The sequence below is a fragment of the Helicoverpa zea genome, chromosome 30 (genome assembly GCF_022581195.2).
Source record: "Helicoverpa zea isolate HzStark_Cry1AcR chromosome 30, ilHelZeax1.1, whole genome shotgun sequence".
NCBI lineage: Eukaryota > Metazoa > Arthropoda > Insecta > Lepidoptera > Noctuidae > Helicoverpa > Helicoverpa zea.
The window spans coordinates 4,490,469-4,515,089 of record NC_061481.1 but is presented as its reverse complement, the minus strand read 5'-3'; the positions used below and the strand labels follow the sequence as shown (position 1 = coordinate 4,515,089).

Below are 24,621 nucleotides of genomic sequence, written 5' to 3'. Positions count from 1 at the left end.
AGTACGGAGGACGTGAAAGATAAAGCGCTGTTCTATCATAAATTGAAAGAGCGCTTTAAAGCGATGAGAGAAGCTAAGATAGGGAAGATGAAAGCTGAAATGCTTAAGAAGGTCGTCGAAGGATCTAGTTACAGTGATGAGGAAGAGGATCTGAAGAAGAAGCTTGTTCAAGCGCTTGTGATAGGGAATAAAACTGTTGGAGGTAGCAGCGGTCAGCCTAAACTGTAAATGACTTTAGTTTGTTATGGAGAAATTGCAAATTTTTGTTTGCAAACAAAAAATGAGTTCCTTTACATCGGCACAAGTCCACTGCTAGCATACAGAGGTAGCAATTTCAGGACTTTCTTAGAATATTCAGGTGAATATGAAGGTTTTAGGGTCGGTTCAGACAGACCGGCTCGGAGAGAAGAGGAAATTTTTAACACGTTGAAAATCGAGTAGGTACTTAGTATTTGTAGTAAGGTTTATTTTTGCACGCGCACTGCTTTTGTTCGAAGGCGCTCGGTGTGAAATAATAAGAGGAGCTCATCAGCTCCGATCGCATACTTTTTCTCGACGTTTGGCTCCGATTGCATGCTCTTTAATGCTCGCGCAGCCGATCGGCTCCGGTCTGTGTGAAAAGAAAAATGCGCGCCGATGCTCTCCGAGCCGGCCTGTTTGAACGGACTACTATTTATTTTTATAGGCTCCTATTATATATCCCGTACCCGGATGAAATATACCCTTATGTCATCCGGGGATAGTGACTGATAGATTTTTTTATGTTGTAAAAAATAATTAAGAAATAAAAGTTATTATTGTAATTTAAAAAGTTTTATTTTGTCCAAAAAATCTGTAGAATACATAAATTAATATTCGTTTTAAAACATCTATCTTACTATATTACTTTTAGTAGTATTTTTTATTTCTTCTATGTCATACCTAATTTAAATTATTCAATTCCTCTGAAACTTGTGGAATATCATCTTTACTTAGAACATTAACTTCAGAATTACAACTTTCTACTTCGCCCACTACCGTATCTTTTGCATCTTTATTCTTACTATCTTTCTTTACCTTTTTCTTTTTTTTCCTTTTCTGTTTATTAGGATTCTCAGGTTTATTCATATCGTTGTATTTAAGTAACTTTTTGTACATTTTCAAAAGCAATTTTGCATCTTTTTTCAAATCTTTAGATACTTCTTTCACGGGATCTACATATTTATTTGACGTTTCCAAAGTATTATACTGTTCAATAGTCCCTTCTTCTAAAACTATATTGTCTATTTTCTCTTTTTCAATTTCAATTTCTTTTTCTGCCTCCTTTCCATCATTTTTAGATTCTGCTAGTTTCTTTTTCAATTCTATATTCTTTTTTCTAATAGCATTTAAAATATTGGCTGTGTTTAGAACTTTTTTGACTTTAGCGCTGTCTAAGTATCGATCTTTCCAGGATAGATTTGTTATTGAATCCAAATCATTTTGTTCTTTTTGTCTTTCATATTCAATTATTTCTTTTTCTGTTATTATTTCTTCGCGTTCTATTTCGTCAATTTTGGCGGATAGAGCCTCAATTTCCGAAGTAGTAGGTTCTTTAGATAATATTTTAAATTCCACTTCACAGCAAGATGAGTCGTCTGAGAGTTCCATTATTTCGTAAACTGCTTCTATGTCGTCGTCTGAAAGGGTTTTATTTTCTTTTTCTGTCTTTTCTGTAGTTAAATCTACTTTGTCTGGTTTTTCAGTTGTAGGTACATTCTTGTCTGTACCAGAATCTGTTGTGGTATTGTCTATAACTTCTATAGAACGCGGATTTTCAATTTCATTTTCAGAAGTGTTACCATCATTGTTTTTGAAAAAGTTCTGATCGGCGCTTTCACGAAAATCCTTCTTCTTAGTTTTCTTATCTTTTTTTGCTTTCTTATCTTTTTTCTTCTTTTTCTTTTTGGATTTCTTACTTCCTTCCTCGTCTGAAATGCAGACTACTTCAGGTTTTAGGTCTACTGCTTCAACTTCTGAACTTTCTCGGTCTGACAATTCTCCTTCCGACATATTGTTGTCTGTATCTTTTGTTTGTGAGTTATTTTCTTCATCTATTATAGTATTTATATCTTTTATTATGTCTGTGCCTTCGACAGTCACATCTTTTAAAGTGGCAGGTTGATCTTTTTCACTTATATCTTTATCTTTAGCAATATTTAATTCAGTTTCTGGGTTTGTTTCAATAATTTCAGTGCTAGAATGAATTTCTTCATTGCCAGTATCCATTTTGTCTCCTTTTTCAGTATTATTATCATTTTCAGAAGATTCTAATTTAGTGTTCTTACTACAATCTTCTTGATCAAGTTTCTGATTAGATTCTTCTTCCTTTTCAACCTCAATTGTATCTATATTTGGACATTCATCATCTTTGGCTTCTAAATCTTTTTGAGTATTATATTTTTCAATCTTTTCAGATACAATAGTAACTTTTTCCGTGTTTTCTTCATTATCCTTGCTAGTTGCTGGTGTTTCTTTGGGACTGTTACCTTTATCTTTTTTATCATCGTCAGAATCGCTAGAATCAGAACTAGAGTCAGAACAAGAGCTGACACTGTCATAGTTTTTTCTATCAAGATCTTCTAAAAGATCCATCTTTTCAGTATCGGACAACTGTAGAGTAATCTCATCATTATCAATGTCATCTTTCCTGTCTTTCTTTTTATCTTTTTTCTTTTTCTTACCTTTATCTTTTTTGTTAACATTTTTATTGCCTTCAGTGTTACTTTTGGTAGTTGGTTCAGAATTTTTTGCTGTAGCAACATTTTCATTTACCGATTTTTCGTTTGTAGCTACACTATTGCTGGCAACACTGGTAGTGTTGTCAGTGGAAGAAATGGATTTATTTCTATTTAATTTTATCTTCTGTTTGGTAGATTTTGGTACTGTTATAATTAAATCGTTTACTTGTTTTGTCACTGTTGCTTGCGGTTGGGGTAGGTCAGGCTCTTTCTCTTGGTTTATTTCTGAAAATGTTGATAAGGAAAATATTTAGAAATAAGATCTACAGAACAGACAATACGACTACTGGTAATTTTTGAAAGGCAAATTAGACTTATTTGGTCAGGTTACGAACAGCTATATTTTTTCAATATTCCCAAGCCCCAAATAAAAATGGGGTGTACTATGCCAAATCGAATGACAAATAATCGAATATCAATTGATCGACCACTATAAATCGAAATTCTAAATACTCGAACATTCTTAATGTCGAATGGTTATTAAATCGAACATTCAATACATTGCGGTCAATACATCGAGTGTTCAAAATATCGAATGTTCGTTTGTGAAGTTAAAAGTCGTGGTGGCCTAGTGGGCAAAGAACCAACCTCTCGAGTATGAGGGCGCGGGTTCGATTCCAGGTCAGGCAAGTACCAATGCAACTTTTCTAAGTTTGTATGTACTTTCTAAGTATATCTTAGACACCAATGACTGTGTTTCGGATGGCACGTTAAACTGTAGGTCCCGGCTGTCATAGAACATCCTTGGCAGTCGTTACGGGTAGTCAGAAGCCAGTAAGTCTGACACCAGTCTAACCAGGGGGTATTGGGTTGCCCGGGTAACTGGGTTGAGGAGGTCAGGCAGGGCAGTCGCTCCTTGTAAAGCACTAGTACTCAGCTACATCCGGTTAGACTGGAAGCCGACCCCAACATAGTTTGGGAAAAAGGCTCGGAGGATGATGTTTGATCGAGCGTTAAATGCGTCGCATATTCATCCTATCGAAAAATCTATATTTTTATGAATACAAGTAAAACAAAAATTTATGAATAATTTATACATTTTAATGTAGTTTTTATTATTTAACAGTTTTTCAATCGCATTATCATCCCTTTTGCCTCTTTTTTGTAAAGTAGGTCTTCCCAATCCCGCGTTTGCCTTTTTAACTCACTCAAAATTTCAAAATGTACCTTTAAAAGATAAAAATTAAAGATCAAAATGTGATTTATTAGTGAATTTTGGGTTTTACTTGTATTCATAAAAAAAATAAATTTTTCGATAGGATGAATATGCGACGCATTTAACGCTCGATCAAACGAACATTCGATATTTTGAACACTCGATGTATTGACCGCGATGTATTGAATGTTCGATTTAATAACCATTCGACATTAAGAATGTTCGAGTATTTAGAATTTCGATTTATAGTGGTCGATCAATTGATATTCGATTATTTGTCATTCGATTTGGCATAGTACACCCATAAAATTGGGATAAAGTCAGGAGAATGATGATGAATTGTTTCCCTCGGTTTCGCTCGCGTCCTGGGAGAAAACTTCCCGTATCCCAAAAACATAGCCTAAAAATGTATCCTATTTATTATTTTAGTATGTGAAAGTATAGATAGCACTCAGACTATAGCCAACAAGCATGCTCATCACACAAATGTCGACTGAGAATCGAACCCGGGACACCCGGCATTCTGGAATGGCAACCATTGCGCCAAAGACATCGTCAAAAAATGTATAATATTATATGGGCAGGAATCTTGAGCGCTGACCTTCACCTGCGCAGAAGTGATTTATTGGGTCCCTTTTGTGGTATGAAGTGAGGCGCGGGGGCGGGCTAAAGCGGTGATTGGCCCGCAGCGCATCGCGTCATAGCCGTCACTCGGGATTGGTTCTTTGCTAATAATCTGCGCAGATGTAGGTTCAAGATTCGTGCCAATAACTATAGTAGGATAAAATGTACTTACTCTTCTGCAAGTCTTCAATCTTAGGCTTCTCATCATCGCTGCTGATCTCCACCACCTCGGCCGGTTCCTCCTTAATCTCCACCTCGTTGTCTGACGAGTGAGGGGGCTCTTGAGTAGGTTCTGATGGCGGTTCTGAGAAGATAGACAATATTATATCTACCTCTATACTAATATTATAAAGAGGAAAACTTTGTTTGTTTGTAATGGATAAACTCAAAAACTACTGGACCGATTTTAAATATTCTTTCACCATTAGAAAGCTATATTATCTGCGAGTAACATACTATATTTTATATGGCTATATCGGTGCGGGCAATAGCTCCCGCGGGACGCGGGTGAAACCGCTGGAAAACGGCTAGTGTAAGTATAAAGTACTAACCGTTTTATGCGAATCCACCCGCATACCGTGGGAGCTACTGCCCGTACTGGGATAAAATATAGCCTATGTTACTCGGGAAGAGTGTAGCTTACCAACAGTGAAAGTATTTTTTAAATCAGTTCAGTAGTATCTTTTATTGCAGCACTTAGTCACATTTTTAAACCTTGTGTTTGGATACAACTCCAAGTTAAGAAGTTTCATCATCATCATCATCTCAGCCATAGGACGTCCGCTGCTGAACATAGGCCTCCCCCTTAGATCTCCACAGATACCTGTTGGAGGCGACCTGCATCCAGTGTCTTCCGGCGACCTTTATAAGGTCGTCCTACGCTGCGCTTGCTAGTCCGTGGTCTCCACTCCAGCACTTTTCGACCCCATGGGCCGCATGCTCTGCATGTGGCACTCCATGTGACACTCCATGTGACACCCCATGTGATATTCCATGTGACACACCGTGTGACACTCCATGTGGCACACTTAGACTCAGCTGCATCTGTCTAGGCAGATGAGATACTTACTATTCTCTAAGAGGTCAGTTGGGCAGACGCTCCATGTGACACACTGGTACTCAGCTACTCAGAAATGGCTAGGCAAATAGTAAAACACTGACTGTTCCTCTGTTCTTGCTGCAGCTGCGCCCTGATAGCCCTGGCTCTGGCTTGCAGTTCCAACAACTCCAGCACTGTCAGGCCGGCGCGGGATGCCTTGCTCTTGTCTGCTGAACCCTGGTCTTCTTCTTTTGACTTCTTGCGTTTCGACTTCGACTTTGAGTGGCGGCGGTGTTTGTGCTGGAAAGAAAAAATATGTTATTGAACTAGCTGAAGCCAGTGGCCACAACTGTTTCCCATATGAACTGTTTCGCCTTTCTGCTGGTGGTTGGTACCGCTATGGGAACTACTATGTGCAAGCGGTGAAAATAAAGAGTACCTACCCTACACATAGTTTTTGTTCAGAAACTCTATTTAAATCAAAACATATGTAAACACATTAAAAACAACTTTCAAGCAGTAGTCTTACCAGTCAGTACAGCAAGCAAACAGAAATTAGCTTCTGCCAGCAGTTTCACCCACTTGCAGGGGAAATACTACTCTCATCATGATAAAGAATTGCCTATAGTCTGTTATTTTGGTTTATAAGCTACACTATAGTCTGTTTTTTAATCTCGTAGACTAAAGCTAAGCGTCCACTTGTCGGTATCGTACGCAACGGACGCAACGCACGCAACGGATCGTAGTATTATTTATATAGAAACTCAAACAAGTGCGTCCACCTGTCCGCATCGTACGCATCGCACATCTTGTTTGAGTTTCTTGCGTACGATACCGACAAGTGGACGCTTAGCTTTAACTGACATTACGAGTGCTGTCAGTATATTGCAAATTCTTAAATAGTGATGAGACACGACCGAAACTTACCGTTAATAAAATCAAGTATCGTTTTTTTACAATAAGTCATCCTGAAATAATGGGCTTATTCTTGATGATAACGCATTGCGTTGCGTGGTCAGATATCTCTGGCAGTTTGTAGCACGTCGTGCAGCCATGTGTACGTACGTGAATTGTAAATATAAAATTTTGAATGAATATTAAATTCGTCTATTATAGATAAAAAGTTACGATTCAACAAACCGGTATCGTAAGTACAACACTGCACAAAAGAGCTAGCAACATTATTTGTAAGTTTGACATTTTGCAAGTGTCAATTTAGTCTACGAGATTAAAAAACAGACTATAGCTTCTGCCAGCGGTTTCACCCACATCACGTGGGAACTACTTCCCGTACCGGGATAAAAGTAGCCTATAGCCTTCCTCGATAAATGGGCTATCTAACACTGAACTAAATTTTCAAATCAGACCAGTAGTTCCTGAGATTAGCGCGTTCAAACAAACAAACAAACTCTTCAGCTTTATAATATTAGTATAGAATACTGTCAAGTTTCATCAAAATATATTCATGCTGTTTTAACGTGATGAGGTAGCATACACACACTGGTTTTCAGTTTTCTAATATTAGTAGATATAACAGACTTGATTCTTCTTACCTTCTTCTTCTTACTACTAGACTGGCTCAAGATCTCATCGTCAGAAGATATGCTGTCCAAGGATATTGTCTCCATCTGTTCTGGTGGCGGGGAGGGGCTGGATGACTCCGTGTCTGACGGTGGCTCAGCACCATCGAGTATAGCGCAGAGACGCTTTGAACTTATTCCGAGTAACTGTAAAGATACCAATCACTTAAGTTAGATCAATTAATTTTGTATTTTTGCTACCAATTTCGGTATATAATATATGTGCAGTCCAACTATCGTGGAGACTTATTGGTTTAGTTTCGTGGTCGTTAAATACCTACGATATAGAGAGTCAAATATTTACCAAAACAGAAAAAATATAGTGAGTAAAAATAGGTAAAAATATATGAAAATTTAGAGGACATTATAAAAATTATGATACCTCTTCAGTGCACAGTTCCTGTAGGTCGTCTATAGATATGTTTCTGATGCTGGCAGGCACCATTGCCTTTAATTCTTTATACTTAATCACCGAAAACACTTGATGCATGAGCTCTACACGATCGTGGATGTAATACGCCAAATCATGGTTTTCTTGGTCTCTATTGTGAGAAGTGGAAGTTTCCGGCGCCTCCGTTTTCACTTTATGCCTTTTAACTCGCTTCATCTTTACAATTTTCTCTTAAAATCTCTGTTTTTACAATACACAAACTGTTACTGCAGTGATATAATTCATACTATTTTGAAAGGTTATAGATTGTAAAGAGTCCCTTTAAATTCGAAGACTTCGCACTTTTGCCGCATATTATTGCGAGTTATGTCAATTTTGACAGAATTTGGATGCGTTCAAGAAACTCCAAAGAGGTTCATGCTATAGAAAAGAGAAAAACACGGTCCATAGAAAAAAACACCAACCTGTTGTCAAATAAAAAAGAATATTTATCATTTGTTTTTGTACGGGTTTCTGTCACCAGCAAAATTGTGTTCGTTGCGAGATTATGTAACAAAAATAAATATATTCGGTATCCACTGGGCAAAATGCCACTTGAGGATATGTTTGATCAGTACCTAGATAGGGCCTTGCAAACAGTTTTTAAATCCCTCTTGATGATATTTTGCCCCAGGGTATCGAACTGTCTTCCATTGATTTCGTCTATGAAAATTTTGGATGACCAAAATACTTTAGAATACAGACCTTGGATTATGAACCATAGTATCTTATTAGATTACTGTTGTTTTTGAACGCGATTTTTTGAAAAATTGAGAGGTATTTTGTCAACAAACATGGCGGTGGAAAAGTTGTTTGAAAGCGAAAATTTTTTGATTGTAAACAAACCTTTTGATATGTACATTAATTCTGACGACGAAAATGAAAAGGTAAGCGTACTATCATAGAACAGTTTGCTTAAAATACGCTCGTTGGAGGTTATGTTTTCTTAGTAAATATTGTAGTGTTGCGCTGAGTAGTTTGCTGTTGTAGGATCGATATCGATAAATTATAAATCAAACTTAACGGCGGCTCGTATCTAGCTACGGACCGCGCACGTCCACTGACCTATTGAAGCCTTAAAAATTAAAACCGGATTCAGTAATATTCCTTAAACCTTCTCCTAACACTGACAAAAACATGCTATGCTGAGAACCACATCAAAATCAGTTCAGCAAAACTTCAGATAACATACATAACATACAGGTCAAGACGAGAACCTCCTTTTTTAAGTCGATTAAAAGTGATTTTTGACTCACGCTATTAATATAAGCAAGATATAAATTCCCGGCTTTTCCTTAACTTTCAGAACACAGTAACGTACCACGTAGCGTCACCGGACTCGCACTTGTCCTCATCATTGTTTCCTCTTCATTTCGTGCAACGCCTCGACTATGCCACCAGTGGCGTCCTCTGTATTGCGAAGAACAAATCCTCTGCGGCCCGAGCAGGTACTAATTAATAATTTCCACGGTTTCACCCCGTTCAGTAATAACTACTCATAGCACATATTTTTTAGGTTTTATAACCAATTTTCATACTGTGTACATTATTTTTGCGTTTTTTATTTATTGCAGGAAAACTCTTTGAAAAGAGACTAACAATGAAGTATTATTTGGCCGTCGTTAGAGGGCACGTGGCGTTTGAAGTCGCTGATATTGAGTTTAACGTGGGTAAGTGAAATAGCTGCCTGTGTCACTGATCTGAAGTTGGCTACGAGTATAAAACAGGTTATATTATTATCAGTATTAGGTATGTGCGAGGTATTAAACCTAGAAAACGACTAACATACTTGGTGAGAACTGTAGAGCGACAAAGTTGTTTGTAATTACTTTTTGTAGGTGTAGACCCAACAACAGCAGACTCAAGTCACCGGATGTCAGCGCTCACGACGAGCGAAGCGTCGGAGCGATGCTTGCAATCGCGTCACGCGCACACGCGAGCACTGCGGCTCGAGACCGGGTATTATGATAACAGACCCGTGTCGGTCCTGTTGTTGAAGCCTGTTACAGGTAAATAATTCTTATTTGTACACACGATTATGGTTATTTAATATTTATCTACATATATTTTGTAAATTTTTACATATTGATAAAAATAATGTTAAAACATTTTTTATAAGTAGCCGCTGACTTCGCCTACAAGGTTCTTAAAAAGCCTTCGAAATCATCAGTAATTTGACCTAGCTGCCTAACGAAAGCCTTTCGAGGTGTTGATCTATTTGCTATTAGATCATTGTTACATGGTGACAGAGATTTGCTTTTCATTCTCAGCTTTCACGAAATTCTCCTCATGTAATATGGCTAAAAGTACAAAAAAATACACCGCCTGCATTTGGGTGCAGATTTACTTGGAAAATGTTACATTACTTCAGTCTTGTTTTTCTTTGACAGCGGATTTCCAACACATATACATCAGTTGATCAAAGATAGGAAATAGACATTATTTTATGAGGATAATATCACAACTTCTCGTCACGTCTCTGGTATTCAATATCTATTATCAAATATTAAGATGCTAATCTACAAAAGTAAAAAAGCAAGACGCCCAATACCTTAGTCTGCCCGCGACCATGGATGCTGTAAAGGATCCGAAACGTCGGGATTAAGTTATATTAATATAACCGCATGGATGCAGGTCGCCTCCAACAGGTATCTGTGGAGCTCAAAGGGGGAGGCCTATGTTCAGCCGTGGACGTCCTATGGCTGAGATGATGATGAATATAACCGCGATAAAATCCGTAATTTAAATAAAGAAGTAAGTTTCTCAATATATTTTTGACTATAATATGTCCATGCATTTTGCAGGTCGTCGCCATCAGCTGCGCGTGCACTGCAGCGCGGTGGGGCACACGATCCTCGGCGACTACACGTACAGTGGCACGCGGGACAGCATGCCGCACAGGATGTTTTTACATGCCACTAGGTAACTCTAATACGAAGACAGTTCAGGGGCCCGATTCTCCTAAGTTAATAATATCAAAATTGAATAGAAATTGAATCGCAATAGCAGTTTTAACCATATCGGGCAATCTGCTACTGATATAAGACCAATCGTATTCCAACGACATTCGATTGATTTGCGAGTGGTCTGCCATTTTGGTGATTTTGGTCTACACGGTAGTTTACTCTACAATCATTCATTATTAAATAACAGAAAAGGATAAAAACGTTTATTTTAAAGAAAAAATAGTGGAATGCCACATACGCTTCAATCGTAATTGAGTCGTGATTGGATCTCAGTCGAATGTGAATCGTATGTCGCTTAAGTAAAATTAGAAGAATCGGTCCCCAGATACAGGCACCAACAGCGTACTTACCCTAATCTATCAAATGTTACCAATCGAACATTAATCTTCCACTATTGTGATAAGGTTGAAAATTTAATGAAGAAATTTTACAGATTCATTTAGTTTGGTCAACATTTGAAATTGAGCTTATTTATTCATATTGAATTAGGAACTCTAATGAGAGAAAGAATCGCTACAGTATCATTTATTGCTTCCATATAAAGTTCGGTGTGGTTTAACAACTTCAAAAAAAGGACAAGGTTCCCGAAATGGCTATTTTGAGTAAATATCGAGTAGCTCAAATTTCTCCTTTTAAAAACATCTATCAATTGGTTGCAACCTCATCAAAATTGATCTAGCCATTTCAGATATGGCTCTCAACAGATAGACTTACAGCCTTACTACAAAAACTTAAACATCTGTTGAACACTTGTCTAAAGAAAGTATGGCTGCAGAACGGACCATATTTTAACTTCATAACCAGTCAACAGGCGTTCAAAAGATTTTTGTGGTACGACGGTTATAGTTTTAATTATATTCTAAAATTGCACAGTAAAAATGCCAAATAAACACGATTCTCTTCCAGGCTCGTGCTTCCTCTACCCGAAGAACCACTGGACATTCAGACGGCAGAACCGTTCTTTTCAGACCCGAAATTCAGTAGCAAATGGCGGTCAGACACGGCGTATTACAAGTATCGGAACAAAGAGGATTTTAAAGGCGTGTGCGACATTCTAAACAAATCCTACGTTATAGGCGTTCAGTATAAAATGTATAAGATGTAAACAGTATGATTTTGTACTTTATTTTAATTATACAAAAGCGTATAATGATTTTTTTGGAGTTTTCTTTTTTATTTCGGTTTAAGATTAGGCCCTAAAGTTGAAAGGAAGCATCACCGTATAAGTCTTGAATGATAACTAATTCACGGAATAAACGATTAGATAACAAATATTAAAAAAATTAAACCGACTTCAATACAAACCAATCTATATGCTTCTGACTGACAAATACTGTGCTGAAAACCACGTCATAGTGGGTTCAGAAAGTCTTGAGATGATCGCACACAAACATACATACGGGTCAACCGTAATCAAACAGAGAACCACTTTTTTTATGTTGGTTAAAATATTAAAAATCAATCGTTTTCGTATCTGAATTTGCCACCTCAAGTCAGCATTCAACATCAACATTTTATCGATATACCTTTTCGATACAAACAAATCGCCCACATCACTATCTGTCAGTGTCAAATCAATTGATTATTTTGTTTGGGATCGGCGTTTTGCACTTATTTTTCATGTTTTTTCGCAAATATTAAATCGGAATCATGATGGAATTGGATGCGGACCCTCTGGAAGGCAGTAGCTATGAGATGGGAGTGACTGTAAAGGCCGAAATAAAGGAGGAAGAGGAAGAACATTATAATACTATGTAAGTTCGGAGTCGTGTGTGAAGACGTATTTGAGCTGTTTTTATTGAATTTTCAAGTGTTTATGTGATATAATAGTCTATAAATACAGATAGACTTATATATAGTTTTTATATATCTCGTTGCACGATAGGCGGGCGTTCCTTCATAAAATGCTATTTTTTAATCATTCTATTTTCTTCACTTACTTATATCGGTACTCGAATCCTTATATTATTTAATGGGCTTAATTGAAAGTAAATATGTTGCATTGTAAAGTTATTTGAACCATTTACTTGATAGGTTTTATTTAATAAAGTATATTAACTTCCAGGGCCCTTTTAGAACTCGCTCAATGCGTACAAACGAACCAAGAGCCCATCGAATTCAACTCCACAGATGCAATGATGGACCCAAAAACCGGTCTAATGATCTGCCTCCATTGCCTAGAAGATTTCGACTCCAACTTACTATCCGACCACATGATTAACGCTCACAACTACCGCAGAGTTTTATTCAAATGTCATACATGTCAAAACACATTCCAAGAGCGAAAACTTCTGACAATACACCAACAAGAGTGCCAGCCGGAACAGAAAGTCAGAAAACGTAAGACGTTCCAACAAATTATGAGAGACGTTGAAACGAAATATTTTATGGAAGAACAGGATCTGTTAGAACCGGCTTCCTGTCCAATTTGTTTGCTCGACTTACCAAAGTATTGTATAAAAGAGCATTTGTTGAACGAACATCGGAAACCGGATGTCATATTGACGTGTGGGCGTTGTAATAGGAATTTTAAGTCTAAATTGACGCTTAGAGAGCATGTGAAGTTGGTTCATGAGGCCGTGGAAGATTCAGAGGAATGTGAGCTTTGCGGTCAAAAGTTCAGGTCGTTAAAGTATCTGTCTAATCATAAGAGGAACGTGCATCCGTCTGGTGAGTTGGGTTTAGTTTTTACTTGCTTCTGCTACTGGGAACAACTTGGTACTAGTGGTTTAACTGAGAAAAACTTTGTGTAGGAAGACAAAAACTGGCCAAGTGCGAGTCGGACTCGCGAAAGTAGGGATCCGTACCATTATTTAAAATAAGCTAAAAATAACACGATTGTTGTATGGGAACCCCCAAAATATTTGTTTTATTTTAGTTTTCAGTATTTGTTGTTGTAGCGGCAACAGAAATACATCATCTGTGAAAATTTCAACTCTCTAACTATCACGGTTCATGAGATACAGCCTGGTGACAGACAGACGGATAGAGGAGCGAAAACAATGGGGTCCCGTTTTACCCTTTGGGTACGGAGTAGCTTATAGCCTGTTTTGTAAATAGGCTTTTTAACAATACCATATTTGTATGACCCATTGTAGACAAAACATAGAGCATATCTGTTTATAAAATCAAAATTTTTATACCTTTGTCTTACAAACAAAATAAATTACTTTAACACCTATATTTACAAGTATAAAAAAAACTCTTCTAAACTAATATTTTGAAGAGGACATTTCTTTTGTACCCTAACTGTATTCGCTCTGAAACTACTAAATGCCTGATTTGAAAAATTCTTTCACTGTTGGGAAGCTGCGATATCCCCGGACGGCTACATTTTATCTGGCAACAGGAAGTAGTTCACTGCCTACTAATATAATAAATCCTCTCTCTCCGCAGGTGACAAAATCCACAAATGCTCTGTCTGCGGCAAGGAGTTCAAGTCTCGTCTCTGTCTTCATCAGCACAGCAAATACGTGCATCCACCGGAGTCAGCATCAGTGGCATGTCCCCACTGCCCCAATAAGCTGTTCAAGTCTAGAATCAACCTCACGCAGCATTTGAAGGTGGCTCATGGCTGGAAGAGGAAGAGTCACTAAGGAATCACTGGGTTGTCGCTAGTGAGTCGCTGACGAGCCACTAGGTAGTCACTAATGAGTCACTTGGTAGACACTAGGGGCTCAAAAATGAGTCACTAGTGAGCTACACTAGTGCTTGTTGTTAGCTACCCGGTACACAGCAAGTACGTACGTACATCCGCTGGAGTCAGCATCAGTAGCATATCCCCACTGCCCCAACAAGCTGTTCGAGTCCAGGATCAACCTCACGCAGTATCTGAAGGTGGCTCATGGCTGGAAGAGGAAGAGTCACTAGGTAGTCATTAGTGAGTCACTGGGTTGTCACTAGTGAGTCACTGGGTTGTCACTAGTGAGTCACTGGGTTGTCACTAGTGAGTCACTGGGATAACACTAGGGAATCACTGACGGGCCACTAGGGAGTCACTAAAGAGTCACTAGTGAGTCAATGGGATTTCACTAGGGAGTCACTGACTACTAGGTAGTCACTAATTAGTCACTAATGAGTCATTTGGTAGTCACTAGTGAATCACTGGGTTGTCACTATGGAGTCACTAAAAAGTCGCTAGTGAGTCACTGGGTTGTCACTAGGGAGTCACTAGGCCGTCACTAGGTAGTCACTAATGAGTCAATGGGATTTCACTAATGAGTCACTTGGTAGTCACTGATGATTCACAAGGTAGTCACTTGATAGTCACTAGGGGCTCAAAAATGAGTCACTAGGGAGTCACTAGTGAGCTACACTAGTGCTTGTTGTTAGCTACTCGGTACACAGCAAGTACCTACGTGCATCCGCCGGAGTCAGCATCAGTGGCATGTCCCCACTGCCCCAACAAGCTGTTCAAGTCTAAGATCAACCTCACGCAGCATCTGAAGGTGGCTCATGGCTGGAAGAGGAAGAGTCACTAAGTAGTCACTAGCGAATCACTGGGCTGTCACTAGTCACTAGTGATTCAATGGGATTTCAATAGGGAGTCACTAGGTTGTCACTAGGTTGGTTATCCTGCGCTCTGAAGCTGGGGACCGCCATTGAGTTTTGCGACAATTGTACCTAGGCTAGTTGTTATCTTGTTAAGCTATATGTATAAATGTTTATTCAATTTGTTAATATGTATTATAGTTTTTATTATTCGGCATGTTGCCATAAAAATACATTAGTAAGTACAATCTTATTGTTTTATTTGTCCATTTTGTCCAACTGTTATTTAGATAGGTACCTACTAGAATTTCCTCAGCCGTGACCTGCGCGGGAATTGATAGACATGAAATTATATACTTACTATTTTAGTTAATATTATATACTATTTTAGTTTTAATTTTTAACAGACAAATCGCTCTAAATGCACCTTCTGAAGCGTTTCTATTTTAAGTATTTTGAATTGCGTGACATTTATACCATTTTTTTTTATTATTGAAATTAATTCCTAATTTTTGAGTTATTTGTATTATTATTCTTTGTTTTTGTTGTTTTAATAATCTTATGGTAGTTTCAAACTAATTTGTACACCAGCTATGGTCAAACATGTTGAGCCAAAGAAGACTATGTAACACCTTTAATAAGCATCACACTATGTATGTATACTATCTACACATGTTTTTGCAAATAAATGAATTTGAATTTATAATAGCTCATTCATCACTTGTTCAGATTTTACTCATCTACAGATTATCGCGCAGCTATAATAACTATTTCGTATGAAGTTAACACTGTGTTTTATGTGGGTATCATCATTATCTTCCTGCCCTTATCGTATATTTATAAGCGTATTTTTTTTCACGCGTACGTAAATATAACGCCCATGCGAAGTAGAGATGTCCTCCGAAAAAAAACATGTCGATATTTACCATCGAGCTTATATTTACCGGAAACGGAACGAAATTCTAAATTAAAAAAAAAAAAAACTAAATAAATGTCAACTCAACTCAACTGTCAAAATATGTTCATCTGTCTAGACATCAATGTTTTGTTTTGAAAATATTACTGAAAATACTATGAAAATGATATAAAACATACTCTAAGTTAAATATTCTCCATCAATATTAACTTTACTATCATTTTAGAATAATATTAAGCTCAAAATGAACGTTTATTACCAAGCTCCGCAACTCGATAAATTCTTTACATCATTTAAAAAGGGCACAGCATACTGTTTCATTTGCTTGCGGACAAAACATGAGACAAAATTAGTAAATAATAATGAAGCCGTGAAGACTTTCGCTAAAGAAATCAAAATGGATATTAAATTTAAAGTATGTATGCAAATTAACGTTGTTATTGAAAGAGTTTCTTCTTATATGCGTAGTCTTTTCCAAACTATGTTTGGGTCGGCCTCCAGTTGGATGCAGCTGAGTACTAGTATGCTATATGGAGCGACTGCCTATCTGACGGCTGACCTCCGCTACCCAGTTACCTGAATAACCCTATTGGTAAGAAAGGTGTCAGAATTTATAGCTTCTGACTACCTGTAAACACTGCTAGATGTTCATATAACATCTCAATTTATCAGGCTTTACAGTCATTTACAGTCTTTAAACACCTTTGCCTAACTAAAGTTGGATACTAGTGACTGATAGAATTTACAATTTCTTAAAAATAATAAGTAAATATTTTAAGTCCCAAATCTCAAGGTCCCAAAAGTTATAGCTGGATTACATTTAAGGGAAACTCCCATTACAACAAACTTGATTTCTTTACTCTACATTGTTACAGCCTTTTTACCATCCCACTGCTCTCACTGCTCATCTCACTCTCACACAGAGAAGGATTGAGCATTAATCACCACGCTTGCTCAATGCGGGTTGGTGATTTCAGACTTTATAGTCCAGGTTTCCTCAAGATGTTTTCCTTCACCTTTTTATCAGCCATTGGCGTCTAAGATAGACTTAGAAAGAACATAAAAACGTAGAAAAGTTGTATTGGTACTTGCCTGACCTGGAATCGAACCCACACCCTCATAGTGTAGAGGTTGGTTCTTTACCTGGTTTGGTTCTTTACATTAGACAATTATTAGTATTTTTTATGGGCTGACATAGTGCAGTCTCAATGTATGCCATGTCATCGACACCAAAGAAGAAGAAGAAGAAGTATTTTTGTCCCAAAGTATAGGCCAGCCTTTTGTTCGCAAGCGGGAATACTTAACTGATTTATAACTTTGCTCATTTTCCTTCCAGCACAACAACATCTGCTACATATGTGAATACAAAGCGCTAAAAGCGCTGCAATTCTTTAAATCTCTCACCTTTGCAGTGGCAGTAGACACTATATTTGCAGACGTAATACTTCATAAGAATAATCATTACAACGTGTTTAGAAAGAACAACTTCAAGAAACTCATGGATAAATTTGGTTTTGTGAGTAATTTATTGTTTGATTATTTGCCTAGGCTTTTAAATAATTTGGGGGGAATATTTGGCTTATTCCTCTTATGTGCAGAACAAAAAAGTCCGAAACGTGGACACTGACGGTACGGCTGGTCCACAAGTTTAAAGTCGCTCAGCGGGCTATGGAAAGGGCTATGCTCGGCGTTTCTCTGAGGGATCGCATCAGAAATGAGGTAATCCGTCAGAGAACCAAGGTCATCGACATAGCCTATCGAATCAGCAAGCTGAAGTGGCAGTGGGCTGGCCATATTAGCCGAAGAACCGATAACCGTTGGGGTAAACGAGTTCTAGAGTGGAGACCGCGCCTCGGCAAACGTAGTGTAGGACGTCCTCAGGCACGGTGGAGTGATGACTTGCGCAAGACGGCTGGCAGGAGCTGGATGCGAGAAGCCGAAAATCGATCTCAGTGGCGTGCACTTGGAGAGGCCTATGTCCAGCAGTGGACTGCGATAGGCTGATGATGATTTGGCTTACAACAAACATTTTTATTTTGGTTGTTTTATAGATAATGGTATGGTACCCTTTGTGCGAAAGTCAAGTCCGTCTAATATATTTTATAATAGGCCCAAGTTCATCAACAACATAAACAGCAGTTTACTTATGAAGTTTCATTTACAATTTTTAAAGTTAACAGTTGTTTTAAGAAAACAATTATGTTTATGTTGTTAATGAAATTCAAATCCAAGCTCATTCAAAATCATTTTATACTGGTTGCAAAATAGCACTTTTGAACGTCAGGAATTTACAAAAGACAGCCCCCAAAACGCCCACCCTTCACCACTTCCTATGTGTTATTGCTGGGAAGAAGTGGCGCAACAAACTCCCCAGAAACACATGTCTGTCTGTAGGTTAGAAGAACCTTTCACTTTTGGCAATACACCAATTGGTATACAATTTGTATGTTGTTACAGCCTTTTTATCGTCCCACTGCTGGGCTGCGGCCTCCTCTCACACGATTGAACATTAATCACCACGCTTGCTCAATGCGGGTTGGTGATTTCAGACTATATAGTCCAGGTTTCATCAAGATGTTTTCCTTCACCTTTTTATCAGCCATTGGTGTCTAAGATTACTTAGAAAGTACATACAAACTTAGAAAAGTTGCATTGGTACTTGCCTGTCCTGGATACTCAAGAGGTTGGTTCTTTACCCACTAGGCCACCACAACTTCAATTTGTATATTGTAGTGTAATATGCATTATATTTTTTATCTTGTCCAGCCTGCTACAATGATGTTACCGTCGACGTGGGAGGCTGAATTCGCAGCGGTGCGCAGTTCTACTACACTGACACAAACTAAAACACTGGCGTTAGGCGTCGACGGGGTAAGTTCATCATCATCATCCTCCCAAAATTTACACAATTTTATCGCGGTTTTATTTATTTATTTGTTTTTAGCCTCTTTTCGGACATTACAGTATTTCTTATTTTTGATATATTATTTTTTCTTCCACTTTTCCGTGTCCGTTTGCCAGGTGGCAAAGGCCTCCACCAAACTTCTCCATTCTGGCCTTTCCATGGCCATTCTACCCCATGTTTTTCCCGCGAATTGTCTAATGTCGTCGTCCCACCTTTATTGTGGTCTACCTCTCTTTCTCTTTCCATCCCTTGGGTACCATGGTGTTATTATTTTACTCCATTTATCCTTTCCCCTGATCATGGTGTCGTGCCCATTTACACTTTTGCCGCCTCATTTTCAAGGTTATGTCCTGTACCCTGGTCTTTCTTCTAATGTTGCTACTCCTTACTTTGTCTTTCCTTTTGATCCAAGTCGTGCTCCTTTACCGCGGCCCTGGTACATTAAAGGCCTACGACGGAACACGGCGGTTTTTAGTCAGTAAGAGTCTGACACTCCCTCACCGCTGCTAACCCACAGCGGGAGGGGTCATTTGATGATTTTTTACGTCGTTAAAAAAAAAATGCTCCTTTCCATGTCATTATCGCGGTTATATTAATATTATTTAATACCGACGTTTCGGATCCTTTACAGCATCCATGTTCACTGGCAGATAAATATCGCGATAAAATCCGTAAAAGTAGTTTTATTTAAATACTTACCGATATTTTATTTAAGTAATCCAAACTCTACAACTAACTAGAATTTTCTTCAGAAACCCCTCCACACAAGAAACACCGGACCCCCACGAGACATATACTTAATACCTGACGAGCCCCCAGGCGCAGACACCATAGGGGGGGTCACAGAGATACTCAAAAACAACCCGGATTGTGACGCTCTCAATATGAAGGATAACTTTGCGAAACAGTTCCGTGGGATATTGCGGGCGCCTGGAACTGAAAAAACGGTTGAAAATGTCGCGGAAAATCCGTTGTTTAGGTAATGTATATTATTATTTTTCAAGCACCGATGTAGCTTTTCTAAGTTTGTATGTACTTTCTAAGTATATCTTGGATTGTGTTCCGGCACGATAAACCGTGGGTCCCGGTTGTCATTTGAACATCAGGTAGGTCTTACCAAGGGGTATTGAGTTACTAGGGTAACTGGGTTGGGAAGATCAGACGCTCCTTGTGGCACACTGGTACTCAGCTGCATCCGGTTAGACTGGAAGCTGACCCTTACATTGTTGGGAAAAGGCTAGGCAGATGATGAGAGGCAGAGCTTTAAAAGGTTGTTTTAAAATAATATTGATCAACCGACTTTCAAAAAGGAAGAGGTTTTCCATTCAAATAAAAACCGCCTGCGCAAAACACTGAAAGGACCAAAATAAGTCTTAACATGGCTCTAGGAGTAAATTTCAAAATAAACACATTCACAGACACGCAGACACCGACTACTAGAGCCAGGTGATTTTTTTTATTTTTGCCTTTCAGTATTTTATAATGTCCGTTTCTATTGTTTCTTTTCATATAATAAAGCTATCTTTGTTCTAATAACGTTTTTTTTTCTTTCACAGCACAAACGTGGATAACATACAAACACTAGTAATTCTAGACGATGAGGATTCTAACGAACAGTGCATAAAAATATCTAAAGTCGAATCTCAAGCCCCCACAGTACCCGAAACGCTCCCTAATTCACACCCCACAAGATTAGTCCCCATACAGAATCTTCTAGAAAAACCTACCCCAAAATTAACAGTACCCCTAGAAAATTTACTACTACAGCCTAGAGACGTGTTTACTGGCAACAGTTTATTATTAACGACCCCCAACGGGCCTACAGAGTTGCACCCCATCGCTATCAGAGAGGGGGTCACGGTGGTCCCTTCTATAAATGCTAAAATTGTGAACGGGGTCTTGATATACAATGACCCCGCTATGAATCTTGCTCAAGAAGCGATTAATGTTAATTCTGTAGCAAATACTCAAAAAGATAATGAAAAAAATATGCTTTTGAAATCTTATCTGAGTAAAGGTAAAACAACAGACTTTTATGGGCCCAAAAGAGATTCTGTGAGTCAAATTGATGAAGTGGCAACACCGGTTAAGAAGAGTAAGGTGTTGCCAGAAAATGTTGAAGATAGAAGTCGAATTGACTGGGAAGATAAAATACCTATGGATGTTATTTCTTTTGTGGTAAGTATTTTAATTTCGGGGACAAAAATAGTCTACTATTTTCAGCAAAGCCGAATGGTGTAACTACTACGCAAATTCGGTTAAAAATAGTAGTATACGTATTTATGTTGCAGTAGATACGCAAGCCCAGTGGGACCCATTGAAATAATTTTTTAAATTAACACAGCGGTCCTGAGATTAGCTCGCTCAAAATCTTCAGCTTTATAATATTAGTATTAATACATTATATATACTTTGACAATTACAGGATGCCGTCGACCCCAACCCCATACACAACATACAGGCACCAATGAATATGGGGCCCATAGGACCTCCTGTGGGGCCCATAGCACCCCCTATGGGGCCCATATCGCCCCCTGTGGGGCCCATAGGATCTCCTGTGGGGCCCATCGGATCCCCTATGGGGTTTCCAGTTGTAACTGAAACGAGCCCCCCCATCGAGGTAATATTAAAAACTGAACATAAAAAATAAAAAGTATTGCATAGATTTTTGGAAAATTTTGAAAATCAGCCAATTGCGATTCTAACTTCGTACCCCCTCTAAATTATTTGTTTCATTCTAGTTTTCAGTATTTGTTGTCATAGTGGCAACAGAAATACATCATCTGCGAAAAACTAGAATTAAATAAATATTTTGGTGGGCTCCCATACAACAAACGTGATTTTTTTGTCCGTTTTATAAATAATGGTACAGAATCCTTCGTGCGCGAGTCCGACTCGCACTTAGCCGGTTTTTTATCCAAATTAGTAGCCAGCCTTTAAGTTATTTATTGGTTTCTTTAATTTACAGGATTATTTTCAGGATGCCTTAGATCCTCAACCCTCGGTATCAACGAACGATCCACTAGGCATGGTGTCTATCGGAACTTGTACGGAGCCCTCTAAAAGTTGTTACAAGAGTTTACAGCAGGTATTTACACGAATATTATAAAGGCGGGTCTACGCTAGACGAACCGAGCACGAGCGTAGCACAAGCGGAGCCGTTCTCGGCTTGTCGTTCGCGGCGTCAAGTGTCGATGTACAACGAACCTACAACGATCACTGTTAGCAAACCCCTTTGTGTTGGTCAAAAACCGACAACAGGCGGAACGCAGCCGAGTACAAAATGCTCGCAGCGCGTTCGCTAGAGGCTTGTAAGTTGGTCCACACTAGACGAATTGTGTTCGGCTCGTGCTCCGTTCGTGCTCGGCTCTCCTAGCGTAGGCGCAGCTTTAAGAGGAATGATTTGATTGTTCATTTGACATCAATAGGTACTCCATAACTATTCAAACAATTTCGGACCCACCCGAGAATCGAACCTGAAAGCTTTTGAAACTAGGTCATCTCATTATCATCTGTAACTGTTTCCGACTAAGTTGGGGTCGGCTTCCAGTCTAACCACATGCAGCTGAGTACCAGTGCTTTATAAAAACCGACTGCCTATCTGACCTCCTCAACCCAGTTACCCGGGCAACCCAATACTCCTTGGTAAGACTGGTTGTCACACTTACTGGCTCATGACTACCCATGACGACTGCCAAAAATGTTCAATGACAGCCGAGACCTACAGTTTAACGTGCCATCCGAAACACAGTCATTGGTGTCTAAGATATACTTAGAAAGTACATACAAATTTTAGAAAAGTTTCATTGGTACTTGTCTGACGAATCAACTGTCATAGTACTTGTTTCGAAATGAGAGGCTATTTTTAACCGAAAGTATTTTTATAGTTGCAGGATTCTCAAGAAACCGACCCCCTAGCGATAGAAGACCCCGTAAATACGGAACCTAATGGACCTCTAGCGTGGGGGGCTAAGAGACGCGGTAGACCCCCTACGAACTTACCGAAAATCGAAGAGGCAAATTATATTATAGATTTGAGCTAAATATAGTATTATTACTAAATAATATTCCTTGTAAAAATGTATGTGTAAACGATATAAAAATTGTGGTAAATGTATGTATGTATTGTGGTGGACGTCCACCAACGAGGTGGACAGACAACCTGAACCTGAACCCAAAAGGTCGCCGGAAGACGCTGGATGCAGGTCGCCTCCAACAGGTATCTGTGGAGATCTAAGGGGGAGGCCTATGTTCAGCAGTGGACGTCCTATGGCTGAGATGATGATGATGATGATGATGAAACGATATAAAAATTGTGGTAAATGTTTGGGACATAAATATTTTTAAAGTACATTTAATATTTATGCTACCGTTTGACACAAATAAATATTGAAAAAAATTACTGCTGCTTAAAATTTATTGCATTCAATTGATTAAATAATTGTTATTATTGTTTTAAACATTGATTTTAACTTGAGTTTTTAAATACAATTTATGTTTTGATATGGCATTCATATAAAAAGTTTCGCATTTATTATTTTTGAGTCTACTGCGATGGAAATGTCGAATCGATTTTACAATTCGTACTAAATTCATAACAGTTTTATAATTCTTTAATGTTTTTGTTATTTTTTTTTATTGTTTAAGACAAAATGTGATATTATGTTTCTCAAGTTTCGAATAAGTAAGACGTATATATGTTGATTTTTCACACAAAAACTATTGAATGAATCTTGATGAAGCTTGACAGTGTTATGAATATTATAAGATAAGCTAAAGATTATATCAGAGCGAGATATTATAGATATTATTTAGTTACTAGATTTAAGTGACGTAAGTATAGTAGTCGCCAAACTTATTGTCGTTTCGGAACATAATATTTTAGTTACTGTTACTGCCTTTTTATCGTCCCATTGCTGGGCACAGGCGTCCTCTCACGCGGACAAGGATTGAGCATTAATCACCACGCTTGCTCAATGCGGGTTGGTGATTTCAGACTTTATAGTCCAGGTTTCCTCAAGATGTTATCCTTCACCTTTTTATCAGCCATTGGTGTCCAAGATATACTTAGAAAGTACATACAAACTTAGAAAAGTTACATTGGTACTTACCTGACCTGGAATCCAACCCACAACCTCATACTCTAGACTAGAGGTTGGTTCTTTACCCACTAGGCCACCACGACTTTAGTGATGTTTTAGTATTATTCCCAATATTCTATCAATCTGTTGCGGCGCTGGTACATACAGGGCTTAGAAGGAACACGACGGGGTTTAGTCAGTAAGAGTCTGACACGTACTCCCTCACGCTGTACCCACAGCGGGAACCGTCATTTGATGATTTCTCATAATAAAAAAGCGGGTGGCGGGGAAGGGAAGGGTGTGAATTTAGTTGCGAAATGACATTAAGTTTGGCGAGGACTGTAGCATAGTGTAAGATGTGTCCTAAGGATTTTTTTTTTTTAGTTGTAAATAAAATACCTACTTATGTAAGAATACTGATTTTATTTTATATGTTGTTTTATTTATATACGTTCTTACTTAGACTTTTCCAACTATGTTGGGGTCGGCTTCCAGTCTAACCGCATGCAGCTGAGTACCAGTGTGCCACAAGGAGCGACTGCCTATCTGACCTGGGGCGATAGCGATTCTGCTAAGTTAATAATGTCAAAATTGAATAGAAATTGAATCGCAATAGCAGTTTTAACCTTAGCGGGCATTCAGCTGCTACTTAATTATTATAAGACCAATCGTAT

The 24,621-nt window shown here is 38.4% G+C and overlaps 4 protein-coding genes across 4 annotated transcripts; 3 read left to right on the top strand and 1 right to left on the bottom strand.

The window, feature by feature from the left end:
* Window positions 1-797: 797 nt before the first annotated feature.
* LOC124644505 (dentin sialophosphoprotein) lies at window positions 798-7,846 on the bottom strand. The gene is made up of 5 exons (XM_047183926.1): window positions 7,541-7,846; window positions 7,132-7,305; window positions 5,701-5,878; window positions 4,712-4,843; window positions 798-2,984 (listed from the first exon to the last, which is right to left on the bottom strand). Exons 1-5 carry the CDS (start codon window positions 7,763-7,765, stop codon window positions 922-924), a joined length of 2,772 nt encoding a protein of 923 aa, XP_047039882.1. The 5' UTR covers window positions 7,766-7,846; the 3' UTR covers window positions 798-921.
* Window positions 7,847-8,325: 479 nt separating this feature from the next.
* On the top strand, window positions 8,326-11,709 carry LOC124644506 (RNA pseudouridylate synthase domain-containing protein 1-like). Its single transcript, XM_047183927.1, has 6 exons — window positions 8,326-8,475; window positions 8,895-9,036; window positions 9,163-9,258; window positions 9,427-9,597; window positions 10,393-10,510; window positions 11,461-11,709. The coding sequence occupies exons 1-6, from the start codon at window positions 8,383-8,385 to the stop codon at window positions 11,657-11,659; spliced, it is 819 nt and encodes a 272-aa protein (XP_047039883.1). The 5' UTR covers window positions 8,326-8,382; the 3' UTR covers window positions 11,660-11,709.
* Window positions 11,710-12,113: 404 nt separating this feature from the next.
* LOC124644587 (zinc finger protein 724-like) lies at window positions 12,114-15,293 on the top strand. The gene is made up of 3 exons (XM_047184063.1): window positions 12,114-12,308; window positions 12,620-13,224; window positions 13,951-15,293. Exons 1-3 carry the CDS (start codon window positions 12,205-12,207, stop codon window positions 14,148-14,150), a joined length of 909 nt encoding a protein of 302 aa, XP_047040019.1. The 5' UTR covers window positions 12,114-12,204; the 3' UTR covers window positions 14,151-15,293.
* Window positions 15,294-16,046: 753 nt separating this feature from the next.
* On the top strand, window positions 16,047-24,377 carry LOC124644586. The gene is made up of 8 exons (XM_047184062.1): window positions 16,047-16,376; window positions 17,298-17,477; window positions 18,728-18,832; window positions 19,619-19,845; window positions 20,423-21,044; window positions 21,292-21,486; window positions 21,835-21,954; window positions 22,754-24,377. Exons 1-8 carry the CDS (start codon window positions 16,206-16,208, stop codon window positions 22,907-22,909), a joined length of 1,776 nt encoding a protein of 591 aa, XP_047040018.1. The 5' UTR covers window positions 16,047-16,205; the 3' UTR covers window positions 22,910-24,377.
* The last annotated feature ends 244 nt before the right edge of the window (window positions 24,378-24,621 follow it).

Coding starts and splice junctions, on each gene's coding strand:
- LOC124644505 (XM_047183926.1), bottom strand. CDS start 7,765: ATGAAGCGAGTTAAAAGGCATAAAGTGAAAACGGAGGCGCCGGAAACT. Junction 7,306..7,540: donor AGGAACTGTGCACTGAAGAG/GTATCATAATTT, acceptor GTATCTTTACAG/TTACTCGGAATAAGTTCAAA. Junction 4,844..5,700: donor GCAGCAAGAACAGAGGAACA/GTCAGTGTTTTA, acceptor CTATCTTCTCAG/AACCGCCATCAGAACCTACT.
- LOC124644506 (XM_047183927.1), top strand. CDS start 8,383: ATGGCGGTGGAAAAGTTGTTTGAAAGCGAAAATTTTTTGATTGTAAAC. Junction 9,037..9,162: donor ATCCTCTGCGGCCCGAGCAG/GTACTAATTAAT, acceptor TATTTATTGCAG/GAAAACTCTTTGAAAAGAGA. Junction 9,598..10,392: donor GTTGTTGAAGCCTGTTACAG/GTAAATAATTCT, acceptor TGCATTTTGCAG/GTCGTCGCCATCAGCTGCGC.
- LOC124644587 (XM_047184063.1), top strand. CDS start 12,205: ATGATGGAATTGGATGCGGACCCTCTGGAAGGCAGTAGCTATGAGATG. Junction 12,309..12,619: donor GAAGAACATTATAATACTAT/GTAAGTTCGGAG, acceptor ATTAACTTCCAG/GGCCCTTTTAGAACTCGCTC. Junction 13,225..13,950: donor GAGGAACGTGCATCCGTCTG/GTGAGTTGGGTT, acceptor CTCTCTCCGCAG/GTGACAAAATCCACAAATGC.
- LOC124644586 (XM_047184062.1), top strand. CDS start 16,206: ATGAACGTTTATTACCAAGCTCCGCAACTCGATAAATTCTTTACATCA. Junction 17,478..18,727: donor TCATGGATAAATTTGGTTTT/GTGAGTAATTTA, acceptor TATCTTGTCCAG/CCTGCTACAATGATGTTACC. Junction 21,955..22,753: donor GTTACAAGAGTTTACAGCAG/GTATTTACACGA, acceptor GTATTTTTATAG/TTGCAGGATTCTCAAGAAAC.